General features: G+C 55.8%; 1 protein-coding gene across 5 annotated transcripts in view; it reads left to right on the forward strand.

Moving 5' to 3' along the window:
* Nucleotides 1–18,656, forward strand: part of ZBTB46 (zinc finger and BTB domain containing 46) — a 68,032-nt gene that overhangs the window by 16,968 nt on the left and 32,408 nt on the right. For 4 of the 5 annotated variants that reach the window (XM_053889996.1, XM_053889997.1, XM_053889995.1 and 1 more), the window contains one exon: nucleotides 14,484–15,452. In XM_053889996.1, coding sequence (XP_053745971.1) covers nucleotides 14,516–15,452 — 937 coding nt within the window. In that variant the 5' untranslated portion in view covers nucleotides 14,484–14,515. Of the gene's footprint in view, nucleotides 1–6,141; nucleotides 6,711–14,483; nucleotides 15,453–18,656 lie in introns of those variants that run through there. The other variant, XM_053889994.1, reaches the window with a different exon arrangement.

Consider the following 18,656-nt stretch of genomic DNA (forward strand, 5'->3'; position numbering starts at 1 on the left):
GGGTTTCCTTTTGTTCCTTCGAAGTCAGGCTTGGGGTCCCAGGGCTTTGGCAGCCACTCCACGCCAGGCAGTCGGGGGGGGGGGCGGCAGGAGGGAGAAGTGTGTGTTCTCCTCCAGGGGGGACCCTGCCCCGTGGTGCTTGGAAGGTCCTAGAGGAGCCCGTGGCTCACATAGGCCCGGTTCTGGGGGCCAAGGAGGCAGACCGTCCTCGGTCCTGGTGGCAGGATCTGTGAAAGTCCCGCCCGGGCTCCACGGGGGCTCTCCCAGCCCAGGTGGGAGGGAAGAAAGGGAAACATGGGTTTCTCTCATATTTATGCTGCATTCCTCCTCTGCGACGTTAATTTCGAACGGTTTCATCCTGCCCCGTGCAAGTGTTTGGTCTTTGAGTTTCATAAATGAGCAACTTGCCATGGGGGGGGCGGGGAGGGGGGCGGGGATCTGAGCAGACGTCTTAGGTCCGTGGTCCCAGCTGTCACTTCTTTCCGTCAGTTTATTTGTTGTAAACTCCTGAGCACCAACATGAACAACCTTTCATTGTTCCTCTGAGTTGGGCCTTGTTCAGATTTAACGTCATGGTTTCCTTGGCTGCTTGGGCATTTCAGTAGTTTCTTACATCGTGGTATTATAAGTAGCATTAGCAACATCTTTGAGCAAGTCAGCATTTGGGGTCATTTCCTTGGGGTCGAATTTCCCAAGAGTAGAGTTACTGGCCGAAGACGTGTGTTTTGTCTCACCGTGTGCTGCAGGCTGTGTTCCGGAAGGACCCGTGGCCTGCGGTTCTCTGGTTGCACGTGATCACCATCATTGGGTTTTTGTGAATCCGTGTTAATCTTTTCAGCTTCATTCGTGCAGATTTTTTCTTTGAAATCTTTTCTCAGAGTCTAGTATGTTTCACCAGGTTTCTTCTAGGCTTTGCCCAGACACCTTTACAGGTTTAGCATTAAGTCACGGGGTTCACTTTGAGGCTGGCTGTGGGGCTCACCTAGCACCCCAGCCAAGACCGTCCTCCGGTTGTCACCCGCCTCGGGGCCCTCTGTAGTGGGCCTGGGGATAGGTATGCGGGGCGGGCTTGGTGACGAAGGTAGATGATGGCTGGCCTGTGTGGCCTCATTCCCGAGGGCTTTGTCATACAAGGGTACCCTGCACCCCTGACCCCATGCTGTAAGGGCAGGACCCCGCCCGCCCACTGGCTGCCCAGAGAGACAGCACCTTCAGTGCCTGCTTCCTGCAGCTGTGGTCACTGCCAGCAGGGCAGACCTGGAGACCCCTCGTGTCTCTGCCACGTGCCCCAGAGCCCTGAGTGGCCCCTGGTAAGTTCCCCTTGAGACCCAGGTCTTTCCTTGTGAATCGGGAGTTTCATTTCTTACCGTGCCTTGGGGCTGATCCCAGCCCAGCACTTGACAGAGGGGCTTTCCCTGGGAGAGGCCATCTCCCTTACGTGTAGAGAGGGGGCACAGGGTGCCTGAAACCTCCCCTCCTCCCCCCGGTCCCAGCCCAGACCCTGCCCCTCCCACAGGGCTTCTGCCCCACGGCCTCGGACTCCTGGTGGGTCCAGGTGGCCCCCATGCTGGTGCCCACTGCTGGCCAGGGCGGCCCCGCCTTGACCTCCTGCCTTCATCACATGCCCCTGCCTTGGGCCCCTGCAGCCTGGCCTTTGCCCCCAGGCGGGCTCGGCTGGCCACTGATGGGGTTGCCAGGGACCAGGGTGATCTCTTTGTTGACGGCTCCGGGACTGGCTGTGTTGTTGATGTCCCTGTGAGTTAAGGAAGCTGAGCCATCGCTGGGGGCCGAGCGGTCCTGGCTGCAGCTGCCCACCTGGTCTGCTTCCTGCTCTGGCGATGACCCTTCAGTCAGCAGCTGCCTGTGCGTCCTTCAGTCTGTCGTGTATTCAGCGTGTAACGAGTGTTTACCTGGGAAAGGCCTGTGCTGTCTGCTACTGGTCTCAAAAGGTGACGGAGACGAGGCGATGATCAATGCTTGTGCCCTGCTCAGGGTGGTCCTGGCCCAGCTGGCCCAGCTTCGCATGCAGCGCCTTTTTTTAAAGCCTGTTTATTTATTTTGAGAGAGAGAAAGTGCGTGGTGGGGGAGGGGCAGAGAGCGAGGGAGAGAAAATCCCCAGCAGGCTCCAGGCTTTCAGCTCAGAGCCTGACTCGGGGCTCGAACCCACGAACCGTGAGATCGCGATGTGAGCTGAAATTAAGAACTGGGCGCTTCAGTGCCCGAGCCGCCGGGTACCCTGCCGGCAGCGCCTTCCGTGGGCCAGAGGTGGCTCGTCTACGGCGGTTAATAGGAACGTGGCTGTGTGAACACGTGGGCTAGTACTTAAAGTGAACAAACGTTGCAAAAAGTTTAAAACTGGTGTATCTGGTTCAGGGGTAGGTGGGCATTGTCTGAACTATTCTTACAACTTTCCCGTAAGTTGCAAAGTGTTTCAAAATGAAAAGTTGAATCCGCGGCACAAAGGGTTTCATCCGGTGCGGAAGAGCAAGGTGTTGCCTTGATTTCATTTCGTATTTGGAGTCTGTTCCTGTCTTGACGCGGGGAGCGCAAGTGCTCGGTTAGCATTCCAAGTCACAGCGCGTCTCAGGCCTAAAGTTCACAGAAATAGTTTTTCTGCCTCGTGAAGCTGTTCAGCTTTCTTTTTAAGAAAAAAAGTCCAGGGGCGTCTGGGTGGCTCAGTCGGTCGAGTGGCCGACCCTTGATTTCGGCTCAGGTCATGATCTCGGGTTTGTGGGGTGGATCCCCTCTCGGGCTCTGTGCTGACAGTGCGGGATTCTCTCTCTCTCCCTCTCTCTGCCCCTCCCCTGCTCGTGCTGTTTCTCTCTCTCCCTCTTAAAACAAATTTAGTTGATGTGTAGGACTTTCATAACAAAGTACCACAAACCGGGGGCTTAAAACAACAGGAAAGTGGGGCCAGAGTTGCAGTCAGGTGTCCCAGGGCTGTGCTCCCTCCCTCTGAGGCTCTGTGGAAGGGTCCTCCCTGCCCTGTGGTTCTCAGGGCTCCAGGCCCTGCATGGGCTGTGACCCCATGGCTCTGTCTCTGCCTTCAGATGGTCTCTCTCTGTGTTTGTGTCTAGATTTCCCGTTTTTATAATGACACCAATACCACTGGGTTATGACCTCATCTTCATAAAATCTGCAAAGACCCTAGTTCCAAATAAGGTCACATTCACAGGTACTGGGGTTGGGGCTTCAACATGGCTGTTTCTGGGACGCGACTCACCCACAACAGCGAGTGGCCGCGTCCACCCCCGTCACACGAGTGCCGTCACGTCTGGAGCCATGTCACCTGGGCACTGATGGCTTGGAGCTGGGATGTCATGGAGCGTGTGTGGCTGGTCGGCTGCGGCCTTGCCGTCCACTCCCCCGGATCAGGGATTTGCCGTCTCCTACTTCTACGAGCGCTTCACGGGGGACGTTTGAAAAACACTTCTTGAGTTTAACACGTAAGATTTCAGTACTACAGGTTTAATGTGAAAAAGGCACCATAGTCATGTTGACCCAAGAGTGTGCTCAGAGATGTGTTCCTGTGCTCAGAGGCCGGTGCCCTGACTGGGGAGGAGCTCCTGGGAGCTTCCTGGAGGGGGAGGCAGCGTCTGGCGGCTGGAGGGGTTTGCCACCCCTCCTCTGCTCCGTGCAGAATTTGCCTTTGTAGACAAGGCCCGTTAAAACAGCACGTCAGTACTGCCCAGCGCCTCACGCGTTACCCGAAGGCGCTTAGCTGCCCTTAAGACCAAGCGTGGTTTAAAGAAGAGGCATCCGGAATAGGACCCCGGTCTAGCAGGAGGTGTCTGGGGGGAGGAGCGCAAAGAGCTGACCTCTTCCCCTTTCTCTCCCCCAGCCCACAACACAAATTCCCCCAGGCCAGCTTCCCAGCTGCGGAAGCAGAGAAACTGGAAGTCGGTCGGAGCTGCTGCACTCGCTCAGCCCTCAGGTGGATTCGGCAGGCGCGGGCCCTGCCTGCTTTGGCCTTTTTCTGAGGGCTCTCTCGAGACCCCTGACCCTGCTCAGGCCTTTTCCGTCCTCCCCCAGCCCCAGGGCCCGCTCCTGTGCACCAGAAGCTGAGTTAGGCCGTCCGGGGCTCCTGCTGAGTCTCCCCTCCCCTTGGAGTGCTGGTCCCTGGGTCCCTGTCTTGGTGACTGCTGCCCCAGCCCTGAGGCCGAATCCTCCGCAGCCGGGCACTTGGCTGTCAGCTGGCTCCCGGCCTGTCGCCGGCACTGCCCGGGCTCCCCCTCGGACTCCAAAGGGTGGTGCCCTCACCACCTCTGTTGTGGGCCTCGCGTGCACTTTGAACCATCCAGAAACACAGAGGCTCGGCGTCTCTCGAGCTTCCGTGGCCGACTGGGTTCTTCTGCCCACGTGATGTCGGGTGGGCCTGCGGCTCCCCGGCTGCTGGGCTGGAGTGGCCAGGCAGGTGGCTCAGTGGTCGGGTCAGGGCCCTGCTGGGGTGCCCTCTCCCTCCATATCACCTTAGCTCCTGTAGCCGCACAGACCTGCCCACCCAGAGAGGTGGGTGCCGTCAGCTCCTCGAGGCTCAGGCCAGGTCAGAGAGGGAGAGGCCGCCGAAGGCCCTGGACTCTCACGGGGGGCTTCTTCAGAGGCCACTGCGACCCTCTGAATGTGCGCTGCTCCCTTCCCCGCTGCCCGTGACTGGTTTGTGCCCACTCTGGGGAGCTGCCCCGGCCCAGCCCCTCCCCGTACCCGCACAGCACCTTCGCGCTGATCTAGAATCATCCTTGCTGTGACTCTGGTCTTGGTGGTGGTGCTGGGGCAGGGGGGGAGGGTCTCTGTGTAGGGAGTGGTGTCCTCAGACCTGGGTTGGCTCTATCACATTGGTGGTGCAGTGAGAGCCTGAATTCTGCTCCCACGGTTAGAAATTTGCTCAGACGGTCTTCAGTGGAAAGGGGGCACCTGAGCACAGGGGCGGGGGACCAGGGTGGGGGTGTGCCCGAGAGGGAAGTGACACCAAGGCAGGTACGGAGGCCGCAGGGACGAGAGGGAACAGAAAGCGGCAGAGGAGGGGCCGGAAGTGGGGGCTGTGCCCACAGACCCGCAGCCGGGGCGGGGGGGGTGGGCGGCTTTGCATGTTGCATGTTTAGACGCTGTCGGCTGCAGCGTGGAAACTGTGAAGTTCTCCAGCAACTCCCGCTGCCTGTGGGTTCTCACCAGAGAAAATTCGGGTAATACCACTTCCCGTGTCGCCGGCCACCAATGACCGTTCGACGTGTAAGAGTCTGATCTGTAAAATGATTTTTCATCGTGGGTGTCTTCACCTCGAGTTGTTCAGAACATAGCAAACCATCTAAGCACTTCACAGGGTGGGAAATAACATCTGCGTGGGGAGGACAGAGCTGAATTTCAGGGCCGCACAGACTTCTGCAGAGGAGCATTTCCCTGCCGGCTGACCGGTGGTGTTCCTCGGCGGGGGGCATGGTGTCTGCGCGAGTCTCCCCCACTGCCTCCTCGGGGGCCTATCTGTCCCTGTGTCTCCGTCCTGCACAGACACCATCGGTCCCATTGGACTGGGGCCACCTGGTGACCTCGTGTGAACCAGCTACTCTGCAACCACCTGTCCCCGAGTAAGGCCACGTTCTGAGCTCGTGGGGTTAGGGTTGCAACGAACAAACCTGGGGGGACAAAACCCACCCCACCACACGTGGTGAGAAAGCTCAGGTTTGTGGTTCACGAAAGCAGATTTCTAATGGACTTCGCGGAGGCATAACTTGTACACAGCAAACTGCCCTCATTTAAAGTGTCTCTCTGTGGGTCTGCACGTACCTGGGTGCCAGGGACACCATCGCAGAGGACGCGTCCCTCAGCGCAAAGTCCCTGAGCCCTCAGGACTCCGCCCCTTCGCCGGCTGCAGCCACTGCCCTGCCTCGCCCCGTGGATCAGTCTGCACGTTCTAGAACTCCGGTAGAAGGCGGTTCACGCATGCTGCTCTGTGTGGCTTTTTTCACTCAGCACGACCACCGTGAGATCCATGCGTGTCCAGGAAAGTGACGTTTGGGCTGGAGGTGCACGGAGACCTTCCTGCCAGGTGCATCCCTGTGTTGGAACAACACTTACTTACCGGTTTGCCTGTAATGTGCGCTTGGGTTGTTTCCGGGTTACGACTGTCTGTGTACGAGCCCTCGTGTGGATCTGTGTTCTCGCTGCATTGGAGTGGTTGGGTCACCCGCTGTTCGTTCAGCTTGTGACGACACTGGTGAGCGTTTCCCAAGGAGGATGCGTCCTCTTAGCTTCCAGCACCCTCGCCAACATCGCTGTGGCCCCGCCGCGGTGGTTGCTGTTTGCACGGGTGAGCGGGGTGCAGGTGAGCCAGTTTTGTGATGTGTCTGTTCAGAATATGGCCCACTTAAAATATCACAAAAGTAACTACAAATGGGGTTTTTAGGGCCGTCAAGTGGGCGCTGATGTCTGCACGGCACCCTCTCTCCTGTGGGGAGTTTCCGTGGGCAGCACGTGGCCCGTAGAACCACAGAGGTCCAGTTCTAGCACTGACGGTATTTTCCTCCTGCTTTAAAACAAGGTTTGTCTGTTAGATTCCCTTTTTTTTTTAAGCAGGCTTCACGCCCTGTGTGCAGCCTGACACAGGGCTTGAACTCACCACCCTGAGATCAAGACCTGAGCTGACATCAAGCATTGGACACCTAACCGACGGACCCACCCAGGGGCCCCTCAGGAGAAGGTTACATCGAGCTTAGCAGGTGCGCACAAGTCACAGGCGCGAGGTAGGAAGGTGAGGTCGCGTCTGTCGTGAAACAGGTTTGCCCGTGTGTTTGTGATGGACGTTCACGTCTCACGCGAGTTCCTCATTCGATACGGTCTTTCGTGAGTGGGGCTCAGGGACCGGCCCTGGGGGAGGATCGGGCTGGCCGGGGGGGCCCCGGGCCCCTGCGCAGACTGGCTATTTCACGTTTTCATGGGAGCCTGTGGTCTTCCCGGTGGAGCTCCTTACGGTTGAGGGAAGAATTGATCCCACCCCGGTCCCTGGACCTTGAACACACGATGCCCCCAGTGAAGGGTGGCATTCACGGTGGCCTTCAGAAATCGTGGTTCTTGTGCATTTTGAGACACGCTGATGCATTTGGACGTTACCCATGAAGCACCAGTAGTCGTGTGACAGGTGAATGAATGACAGACATGTGTCTTCAACAGGCTGGCTTCTGCTGGTAACTTGTAAGGATGGCTTTCTGGTTGAGACGCCCTTATCTTCACACACTGGAACGTACTCTGTAACTCCCAGGGTGACCGGGGATTGGGGTGCTCTGTACCTTCAAGTTGGGGACCGGTGAGGGAGCTGCCCTGCCCTCAGCATCCTCGACGCCAGAATCGTGGACCGACAGGACACGCTCCCATGGGTGGGAGGCGGTTCCGGTGCTCGGCTTGGAGCGTGGTTTACTTTGTGCTGGGGCCGTCGGAGCCGCATCCCTGCCCCGAGGTCCCCGTGCCGAGCAGAGTCATTGGAGCCAGCACAGGGCACGGGGTGCGCGGGAGTGCAGGGCTCGGTGCCACACGCAGGCACCTCCGTTGGCCAGGGCCTTTGCGTCCTCGAGCTTCAGTTCTTGCCTCTTGGGGACGCCCTCCACCTTCCCCAGAGGCTGCGGGATTGCAGGTGGCACCTGAGTGTCATTGCACACGTTGTCTGCCCAGAAAGGACCCTCCTTTGGTAGGAGTCTCGCCGGTGACGTGGTGAAGTCTCGCTGTGCCCCTGGTTACCCACGACAGGGGCTCCCGAGGCCCCATCGAGCCCCCAGCGCTGCAGGTGACATGACCTTTGAAGCCCGGTCTGGAACGGGGATTCAAGTTGTTTGGGTGCCAAAGCGTTAGGTTTCGTGAGTGATTCCGTGAGAAGCGAGTGTCTGCAGATCAGGAGGCTGTGAATAGGTAGTGGGGGGCCCAGGGGAAACGAGGATGGAAGTTTGGAGAACAGGCAGGGGGAGGGTGTGACTTTGAGGGGTGCCTGGAGCTCCTTTGTGGCGTCTCGGACGCCAGCCCTGCGGTCTCCCCCGGCCCTCAGACCCTTGCCTCACAATGAGATGGAACCCTGACGGGCTGCAGGCTCCTCTTTGAAAGGGCTCCTTCCTCACACGGTCCCACGCAGCCCCCTGACTTCCTGAGGGCGCTGTGGGCTCCGTGCGGGAGCACGGGTGGTTCCGAGGGGACGGTCGGGTTACCTGTCCACAGGTGTGTGTCTGTGGCCAGGTCTGTCTCCAGCAGGTGGTATACTCGGGCTGGGCGGGCGGGGGTGCCGCCGTCCGTGTCCTCGAGGAGAAGCCCTGTGGGCACACGCTCTCACCTCGAGGCTGTGTCCCGTCTGGACGCCGTAGACCTGACTGGCCGTGTCGCCCAGGATGCTTCCACTTTTAGGGTCGCAGCAGCTCAGAGCAGGGGACAGCCACCCCCTGCTGTCGTCCAGCAGGTGGAACCCCTTGGGCACCTTACCGATGCTGAGAGGTTATCCATTTTGTAACGAAAATTCAGCTGTTTTCCTGAAGCTTCTCCGGGCCTGGGTACGCCCCATGTAGCCTTGATATTTTCGTAGTATTTCATGTACCCGTGATATTTCATTTCGTTTCGTTTCGTAGTATTTTCAGGTATTTTAGATTCCATTTCTTTCTAGTGTACATTTTTCCCTGATGAAAATGGTCTGGTTTTTCTGCTGCATCGTACTGTCTGTGAAGTACATAGCTGATATTTAAGCTCCCCTAATGGAGTAAAAATTTATTCCACAGTTTTCTGTGCAAGTTGAAATTATCTTAGCAGTGCAGACCCTGTGTGGTGGTCGTTGCCTCAGTGAAATGGAGTTTTCTGTTGCTTTCGTTGCTTTTCCTAATTCTTACAGAGCCCGTTTTGCTGGTGAGTAAAGAGACTTTGTTGTTCATCTAGGAAACCAGGGGGTGAAGCAGCTTCCTGACCGGCACTGGTCACCTGAGCTGTCAATGCTCCCATCACGGCCGGGAACCGGGTACCACTTTGTGTGGACTTCAGGCGTTAAACTGATGCCTTTTGTTTGCGTGATGGTTTCCCTTGACTTGAGGCACATTTCTGACCCTCTGTCCCTCCACGTCTGAGTATCTGCGCCTGTAAAGCCGGGCGTGAGGGGTGAAGTCACACCTGGGCAGAATGTCTGTTCCCAAAGCCTCTTCCCGTCCCACCTCAGACAGTCTGGGGTCGGGGGGGCAGCGCCCTGGCTTAGGGCCCACCTCAGGTGGCTCTGAGGTACTCCAGACAGAGCGCCCGTGGTGTTGTCTGTGACCGCGGGAGCCCTCCCTGCGGCCCATTCTGGACATTCTTCGTGTTTCTTCTTTTTGGTGGCCAGTCCTCGTCGGGGACAGGGTCGGCCGCTGGGACCACAGGTGGCCAGGCCTCGTTGGGGACAGGGTCGGCTGCTGGGACCACAGACCCCACGGAAGGTGCGAGCAGCATGTTCACTTTTGACTTTGGTGCTGCGCCCGCTGGGGCAGGGCTCGCACCCCCGGCGCTGCCCCGAGCTGTGCGCGGCCGGCCAAGGAGAGGGACCGGGTGTCGGGAACCCCCAGGACCCGGCCATCTGAGGGAGACGCTCTTCCTGCCCGTCTTCCCGGCCAGGGAATGTGAAACGGGACAGTTATTTTTTTTTTTTTTTTTTTTAATTTTTTTTTTCAACGTTTTTTATTTATTTTTGGACAGAGAGAGACAGAGCATGAACGGGGGAGGGGCAGAGAGAGAGGGAGACACAGAATCGGAAACAGGCTCCAGGCTCCGAGCCATCAGCCCAGAGCCCGACGCGGGGCTCGAACTCACGGACCGCGAGATCGTGACCTGGCTGAAGTCGGACGCCTAACCGACTGCGCCACCCAGGCGCCCCAATTATTTTTTTAATTTAATCTTACGGCCACTAAAACATAAAGGAGGCTAAAAATTAGAGTGTCAATTTCAACATTTCCATGAAAGCAATGATGGTTTTTAGGTAAATATTAAAGGTTATCCTTGCACTTCTGAGAAAGCAAACAGAATTAAAAATACAAATTTTAAAAAGTATGCCAGATGAGTTAGAATATGTGTTCATGAGTCTGTGAGTCAAAATCAGCAAGAATACAGACTTTACTCTTGTTTTTTAGAAAGTAAAACGAACCCCATGTTACATCCCCCTCCCGCTCCTCTCCCTCCCTTCCTAGATGCATCCCAGCTGGTAAATTTTGTGCTTCGCCAGTTACTTTCTCTAATAACCATAGAATGGCAGCCAGCATGGTGCTCGGTGGTGTGGACCTTCCTGTAAGAGTTTGTAGACAGTGACTCACGTGATCATAATAACCAAAGGGCGAGTGCGGTTGTTGTTGTCATTCTACGGATGAAGAATTTGAAGCACAGAGAGGTCGAACAACTTCCCCAGGCCACACAGCCAGTGCTGCCGGAGCCAGCGCTCCGGTCCGAGCGTGCCGACGCCGAATGGCGCGCGCGCATCTGGACTCACGGACAGAAAATGGCCGCTGAGCCTCCAGAACAAGCGGTGTTTTGTGCAAGCCCTCTCGTTACTTTCAATAAACGTTGCCGCTCGTAGCCCTTTGCAACGTGACATCTTCATGAAATATTTTTGATTCTTGTTCTTCGTGACATAGACCTACTGTGTTTAACCGCTGTGGGGCCTTGTATTCTCCGCTTGTGGTACGATTGTGTGTTTCTCTCTACTCTCCTGGGGAACATCTCTCAGCACGTATAGGTACAACCCGTATTTTGTGATGAAAATGTTAAGATCCACTCTCTCGGCGGATGCAGTTTTTAACCATTAGCAAAATTGAAGTCAGCGCAGTGAGGACACAGGGTAATCCTAGTTTCAGGTGTACGATACCGTGATCCGACGATCCCATGCGTCGCCCTGCGTTCGTCGTGTCAGGTGCCCTCCTTCACACCCACCACCTGTTCCCCCGTCCTCCCACCCACGTCCTCTCTGGTGACCATCAGTTTCTTCTCTAGAGTCAAGTCTCGTTCTTGGTCTGCATCGGTGTTGTTTCTTACATTCCACACACAAGTGAAATCATATGGTGCGTGCCATCCTCTGGCTTATTTTGCCAGCGTTCTACTCTGCAGCTCCATCTGTGTTGTTGCAAATGGCAAAGTTTCATTATTTTTGTGGCTGAGTAATATTCTGTTATACATAAAAATACCACATCCTCCTTATCCGTTCATCCCCGATGGACACTTGGGCTCTTTCCATAGCTGAGCTGTTGTAAGTAATGCTGCTATAAACATCGGGGGGGGGGGTGTAGCCTTTCAAATTAGTGTTTTTGTATTCTTTGGGTAAATACCCAGTAGTGCGACTCCTGGATCATATGCTATTTCTATTTTTAGTCTCTCGAAGAAACTCCATACTGTCTTCCACTGGCTGCACCAGTCTGCATTTCCACCAACAGCGCACGAGGGTTCCTTTTTCTCCACACCATCCCCAACGCCTGCTGTTTCCTGTGTTGTTGGTTTTAGCCATTCTGACAGGTGTGAGGTGATACCTCATCAGGGTTTTGATTTGTATTTCCCTGATGATGAGTGATGTTGAGCATTTTTTCATGTGTCGGTTGGCCATCTGGATGCTTCTTTGGAGAAGTGTCTATTCACGTCTTCTGCCCGTTTTTAAATCGGGGTATTTTCTTTTTAGATATTGAGGTATTTAGGTATTGATGCTGTGGCCGATGTCAGAGACGTTACCGCCTGTGCTCTCTCCCAGGATTTTTATGCTCTCATGTCTCCCATTTAGGTCTTTCATCCATTTTGAGTTTATTTTCGTGTCTGGTGTGAGAAAATGGTCCAGGTTCGTTCTTCTGCGTGTCGCTGTCCAGTGTTCCCAGCACCACTTGCTGAAGAGACTGTCTTTATTCCACTGGATATTCTTTGTTCCTTTGTTGAAGATGAGCTGACCCTATAGTTGCGGGTTAATTTCTGGGTTTTCTATTCTGTTCTGTTGATCTATGTGTCTATTTTTGCGCCAGTACATACTGCTTTGATGACTACAGCTTTGTAATTTAGCTTGAAGTCTGGAATTATGATACCTCCAGCTTTGCTTTTCTTTTTCAAGATTGCTTTGGCCTTTGGGGGTCTTTTGTGGTTCTGTACAAATTTTGGACTGCTTGTTCCAGGTCTGTGAAGAGTGCTGGTGGTATTTTGATAGGGAGTGCATGAAATCTGCGGACTGCTTTGGGTCGTACAGACATCTTAGCAGTGTTCTTCCAACCACGAGCATGGACCGTCTCTCCATTTCTGTGTGCCCTCTTCAGTTTCGTTTAGCAACGTTTTGTAGTTTTCGGAGTACAGGCCTTTCATCTCCTTGGTTAAGTTTATTCCTAGGTATCATATTATTTTTGGTGCAATTACAAATAAGATTTTTTAAAGTTTATTTATTTTGAGAGGGCGAGAGCGTGTGAGCAGAGGGAAGGCAGAGAGAGAGAGGGAGGGAGAGAGAGAATCCCAAGCAGGCTCCGTGCTGTCGGCGCAGAGCCCGACACGGGGCTCGATCCCATGAACCATGAGACTATGGCCTGAGCTGAAATCAAGAGTTGGACACTTTACCAACTGAACCACCCAGGTGCCCAGGATTGCTTTTTAAATGTCTCTTTCTTCTGCTTCATTATTGGTGCTTAGAAATGCAACGGTTTTCTGTACATTGACTTTGGATCCTGCGACCTTATTAAATTTGTTTGTTTTAGTAGTTTTTTGGTGGGGTCTTTAGGGCTTTCTGTATGTGGTATCATGTCATCTGTAAATAGTGAAAATGTCACTTCTTCCTTACCAATTTGGATGCCTTTTGTTTCTTTTTCTTGTCTGATTGCTGAGGCTAGGGCTTCCAGGACTGTGTTGAATAACAGGAGGGAGAGTGGGCATCCTTGCCTTGCTCCTGACCTTAGGGGAGAAGCACTCAGTTTTCCCCCATCGAATATGATGTTGGCTGTGGATTTTTCATATCCGGCCTCTATCATGTTGACGTCTGTTCCCTCTAAACCTACTCGTTGAGAGTTTTTATCATGAGTGCATGTTGTACTTTGTCAAATGTGTCTTCTGTATCTGTCGAAATGATCGTATGGTTCTCATCCTTTCTCTTATTGATGTGATGCATCACATTGATTGATTTGTGACCGTTGAACCACGTTGCAGCCCAGGAATGAGTCCCACATGATCGTGGTGAATGATTTTTTTTAATGCACTGTTGGATGCGGTTTGCTAGGATTTTGTTGGGGATTTTTGCATCTGTCCATCAGGGATATTGGCCTGTAGGTCTCTTTTTTCTGTAATGGCTCTATCTGGTTTTGGTATCGGGGTAATGGATTTTAGAGGTGACTTCAGGTGGTGTTTGGATACGTATTGTAATGACCAAAGGAAGGTGGGTGTGTTGTGACAGCTCTGAGTCAATAAAGAAGCGTTGGAGGTGGACCCAGCTGAGTCCTGGGGAAGCAACCCTCACGGGAAAGAGGCCAGTGACCCTACGCTTGGCCAGCTTAGCTCTCTCCCATTAAACACACGTTGACATCTTTGGTGAGAGTTCCTGCTTGACTAACCAGCTGGAAAATGGAGTATTTAAGTGGGAAGATCAGTCTCTAACTACCTTGTCTTTCTCAGGGAGTGTTATGGGGCGGACGTGTCTCAGACCATGACCTAATTTGGATATAATTAGTTAAGATGACGGAGTAGGGTGTCCAATATTACTGGTGTCCTTGTAAGAAGGGGACACTGGGACACAGGCTTCCAGGCAGAAGGTGGGTGAACGTGAGAGCAGAAACTGGAGATTCTTCTCCGGCCGAGGACTGCCAGCCATGAGCAGAAGCGGGGAGACGCCTGGAGACGTCCTCGCCCGGGGCCTTCGAGGGCCTCCAGGCTGCGTGAGAATCTGGTTCTCTCACAGCCCCTGGCCTGGGGCACGGGGTTCTGGCCGTCCCGGGAAGGTGTTGCCGGCAGCAGAGGAAAGGAGAACATGGCACACGTACCAGGAGGGCGCCGACCAGAGGGCTTTCCGTCGGGAGCCGCTGGTGCCTCTGGGCGCTCGGGCCCTGCAGGCCTCCGGCCTCGAGCTGGTTTGAGCTGGGGTTTTGGAGGCTGCAGTGTCTGCTTCCGGGCCTTTCTGCTGCGTGGGCGTCGCTTGTGTAGGAGGCCTTGTTGCGTCTTTAAAGATACGTCCTGGAGGGTGAGGGTGAATCTCCCTTGGGTTATGTCACCGGGATTTTACGTTTGGGTGGGAACCTCGCTTCGGCCGCCGACGGGCGTTTGCCTTCTTTGTGGACCGTTTGCTGTCTGTTCCGAGAGGCAGCCAGCGCACGTGGGGTTCCGTTCAGGACTACGTGTCCGTTGTGGTCAGCCTGGAACCCAGAGCCCTGCTCGGGTGCGTCCCGCCCGGTGGCCGCTCGGCCAGACGACTGCCGTCTCCTCCGCCCGCGCACAGCGGCGCGGCACTCTGCCTGACTCCCGCGGGCGTGTTTCTGCCGGCCACCTGGGTAACTGTCCCGTTCTCGCCCCCACAGAGTCCGTAGAGGAGCAACAGCAAGGCTTCCAGATGAACAACCGAAAGGAAGACATGGAGATTGCGTCCCACTACCGGCACCTGCTGCGGGAACTGAACGAGCAGCGGCAGCACGGCGTCCTGTGCGATGTGTGCGTCGTGGTGGAGGGCAAGGTCTTCAAGGCGCACAAGAACGTCCTGCTCGGCAGCAGCCGCTACTTTAAGACGCTGTACTGCCAGGTGCAGAAGACGTCCGAGCAGGCCACGGTCACGCACCTGGACATCGTCACGGCGCAGGGCTTCAAGGCCATCATCGACTTCATGTACTCTGCCCACCTGGCCCTCACCAGCAGGAACGTCATCGAGGTGATGTCCGCCGCCAGCTTCCTGCAGATGACGGACATCGTGCAGGCCTGCCACGACTTCATCAAGGCCGCGCTGGACATCAGCATCAAGCCCGACGCCTCGGACGAGCTCTCCGAGTTCGAGATCAGTGCCCCTCCTGGCAGCAGCACGGACGCCCTCATCTCGGCCGTGATGGCGGGAAGGAGCATCTCCCCGTGGCTGGCCCGGCGCACCAGCCCCGCCAATTCTTCCGGAGACTCGGCCATCGCCAGCTGCCACGAAGGGGGCAGCAGCTACGGGAAGGAGGACCAGGAGCCCAAGGCTGACGGCCCCGACGACATTTCTTCGCAGCCGCTGTGGCCCGGGGACGTGGGCTACGGGTCTCTGCGCGTCAAGGAAGAGCAGATCTCCCCGTCTCATTACGGAGGGAGTGAGCTCCCTTCCTCCAGGGACGCGGTGATACAGAACTCTTTCTCGGAGCAGGCTGGCGGGGACGGCTGGCAGCCCACGGGTCGCAGGAAGAACCGGAAAAACAAAGAGACGGTCCGGCACATCACACAGCAGGCGGAGGGCGATAGCCGGGCCGGCTCCCCGGTGGCCCCTTTCCTTCCGACGTCCGGGTGGCCATTCGGCGGCCGCGACTCAAGTAAGCCTTTTGTTTTCGTGGGCGGGGCTCAGACGCTGGCGGCCCAGACGCGCTGCTTGTGCTGCAGGGGAACCAGTGTGGGCCAGCCTCACACCGGGGCCTCCCACGGGCCGCCTCCTTTTGTAGCAAATTATGTGAGTGCAGGGAGCGTGACTCTGGGTGCCCCCGTGTCACTGGTGCACAGAGGCCACTTGATGATGTAGGGCTTCTCTGTCGCCGAGGGGTCAGTAGCTGGAAAAGTGGGTGACGTCTGGTGCGGGGCAGTTCGAGGGTCTGTGTTCCTTTATCCAGGGAGTCTTTCGTCAACACTGCTTAGAACTTAATTTTAAAAGGTTGAAACGTGAAAATGTTAAGCGGTGCAAAAGTGCATCAGGTGAGGTGACGTGAAGGTGGGTTGGGACGTGAAGGTGGGTAGGGACCCCACCCCACACCTCAGACCCTCACGGTCCCGTGGCCTCAGCTCTGCGTTTTCTGTCCCCACACCGGGGTCTTGGTCACTGTTGTGAGTGTTGGACAGGCCGTCACACGCACCTGTTTTATCCCTGGTAAAAAGCTTGTCTTCAGCTGGGGGGACTTGAAGGCTTCCGGCTGAAAAGCCCCCCTCGCGAGGAGGGTTGTTTCCTTGTTTCCAGTAAGTGCGGGTCCAGTGGTTCAAAGTAACACATGTCTTTTCTCGCAGCCGCTGGGCGTTGCTGTGCTACGCGGGGAGGGGGCGCTGAGCACGCGTCAGACCCTGTGTGTCAGGTTCAAGGTGGCTCTAAGCTCAGCTTTGCGGAAGCTGGTCCTCGCACCCTGGATGGTAGTTTTGTGTCTTGTCTCCCAGACAGTGGCTGATACGTTAAGTGTTTGCTGAAACACCAGACACCCTCCTGGTCCTGGGCGCGTAACGGCTGCTGTTACGCCGCCCTTCCAAGTGGCGGACTGGGGGGCAGGCTCCCTCCACCCCCAGCCCAGCCCCGGGTGCACTGGGGTCCAGAGGCTGAGGAAGGGTCTTCGTGGGAACAGAGTTGGTCCAGAGCAGGATAGAAGCTTCTTAGCAAGTTCTCGTCCAGGGGAGGCCCCTCTGGGAAGGTCACAAATCACCTGCAACACGAGAACGGACAGGCATGAAGGCAGCAAGCTAGGGTCATAGCCCTGAAAAGTGTCACAGTTGCCAAGCATCCTGTGCTTGGGGGCAGGAAGGAAGCTTCCCAGGCAGGGCCGGCAGGCCCCTGGACGTTCTGGCTCCCACGCTCAGCTCTCCATGCGTTAGCTTTTATTATCGTGGTGAGATATATGTGCCGTAACCTCTACTGTTTTAACCATTTCTGAGTCTATAATTTATTGGGATTAAATACGTTCACACTGTTATGGCAACCATCATTACCATTTATCTACCAGACCGAGACTCTGTACCCGTTGAACGGAACCTCCCCGAGACACGCTGTCACCTGTGTTCGTTGTCACTCTCTGTCACTGTGTGTTCCCAGCCCAAAGCACAGGGCCAGACCCCTGAATGCTCAGTTCAGGTTGGTCGAAACACAGCCTTTCGACCTCGGGCTGGATGGCTCACTGCCGCGGGGGTGTCCCGGGCACCCTAGGGCAGCAGCAGCTCTGACCTCCGTCCACTAGATGCCAGTAGCCACCCAGCCCTAGTCTGGTGACAGCAGAAGTGTGTCTGGACGTTGTAAAGGTCCCTGATGGGCAGCACCCCAGAACTGCTGGAGGTTCACTGAAGAAGAAGGTTAAGTGTCTGAGCTGCTCGAAAAGCCGTCTCCCTGCTGGCTGTCTGTAGGGAGAGGACACTCCGTGTGCTCTAAACTGTTTATAACCTCTCACCGGCTCTGACCGAAATCTGAGAAGCAGTCTGTGGTATATGACCTAAGGACAGCTGCTTTGTGTCGAGCCTTCTGGGCCGGTCGGTGCCGCAGTCCCGTCCTGGCGAGTCCAGTCCTGGGTGTCGAGGGCCGCCCAGCAGGCTGTGACGCCGGGGGGGCTTGAGGTTGAGGGCCCATCAGTGCAGTAAGGAATGTGCTCTCCTCGGGCCTGTAGGTTTGGGGCTTTGAGTGCAGTAGTCAAGCAGAAGGTGTTTTTAGATTCCAACAAGTGACTTCGACCGTGTACTTTTGTTAATGTCTTAAATCCCCTGGGTTTCCAAGGCAACTGTGAACAGCTTCTGTTAGATTATTCTGAGCTGCTGAGGCAGGGATGTGGGGTTGGAGGCTCGCATAGGGTGGTTTCTGCCCTTGGTGGTGGTGGTGGTTTATCCCTCCATCCTGGCCCTGGGGCTGGGCTTGGAAGCTTAAGTTGTGATCCCCAGTGGGGGCCGGTTTGTTTCCACTAAAGATTCCTTACCTCTTAGGGAAGAATGCCTTTAAATTCTCCTACTTGCAGGAGCAAAGGCCCTGTTCCAGAAGAACTGTCAGGTGGTTTTCGCACATCCCTCGGAGGCTCAGTGCAGGTGCTTGGATGCTCGGCTTTGCCGCCAGGCCCGCCTGTGTCCCGGCTTGGCTTTGGCGATTCCGAGGCCTCTTTGAGTTGGAGAGTGATTTTTTCCAAAAGGGCCAAGAGCATGTGAACCTAGTGGCCTCCGAGGTGTCGTTGGAATTCTCTCGTACGGTCACTTGTGTGGCAGCTCGGGGGAAGTGGTGTCCACACGCGCAGGTAGGTTGCACGTACTCGGCCGCGTCCTCCTCGGGCCCCGGCCTCCCCCCTCGCGTGCGACCCCACGGTGGCCGCAGACCCCCAGGAGGCGATCTGTAGCTGCTGGTTCACAAGCGGGAACGGGAAGGGCCCAGGCGCTCGTCCTACTGTCCCACACACGGCCTAAAAAGTTCTGCCAAAAAAGAGAGTTCTGGAGCCAGGATAAAATGGGTCTGCTTTGTAAAGTAAATGTTTCTGCCTGAACTTCTGTAAAGTTGGATCTTGACATAGTGGGATCTTGAAGAACACGTTTGGGTGGGTGAAGGTGGTCTCTGTAGGCTCCCAGCTGACCCCTCACGCCCTTGCAGCGTTTCCTGGGCAGGGAGGGGGCAGGTGCACCACCTGTCAGGCCGAGGTCGTCATGGGGGCTGCAGTGGGGGCACCAGATGGGAGGGGAGACATCCCCCGCTGCCCGTCCTCAAGTACGTGAGGGTGCGGGGTGGGGCTTGTTCGAGAAGCGGTGAACCTTTCGAGTTTGTCTGAGTTTCCCTGCATGTCATGTCGTGACCCGCCTGCAGGAGT

The sequence above is a fragment of the Panthera pardus genome, unplaced genomic scaffold (genome assembly GCF_024362965.1).
Source record: "Panthera pardus isolate Hobbes unplaced genomic scaffold, ASM2436296v1 HiC_scaffold_25, whole genome shotgun sequence".
Lineage (NCBI taxonomy): Eukaryota > Metazoa > Chordata > Mammalia > Carnivora > Felidae > Panthera > Panthera pardus.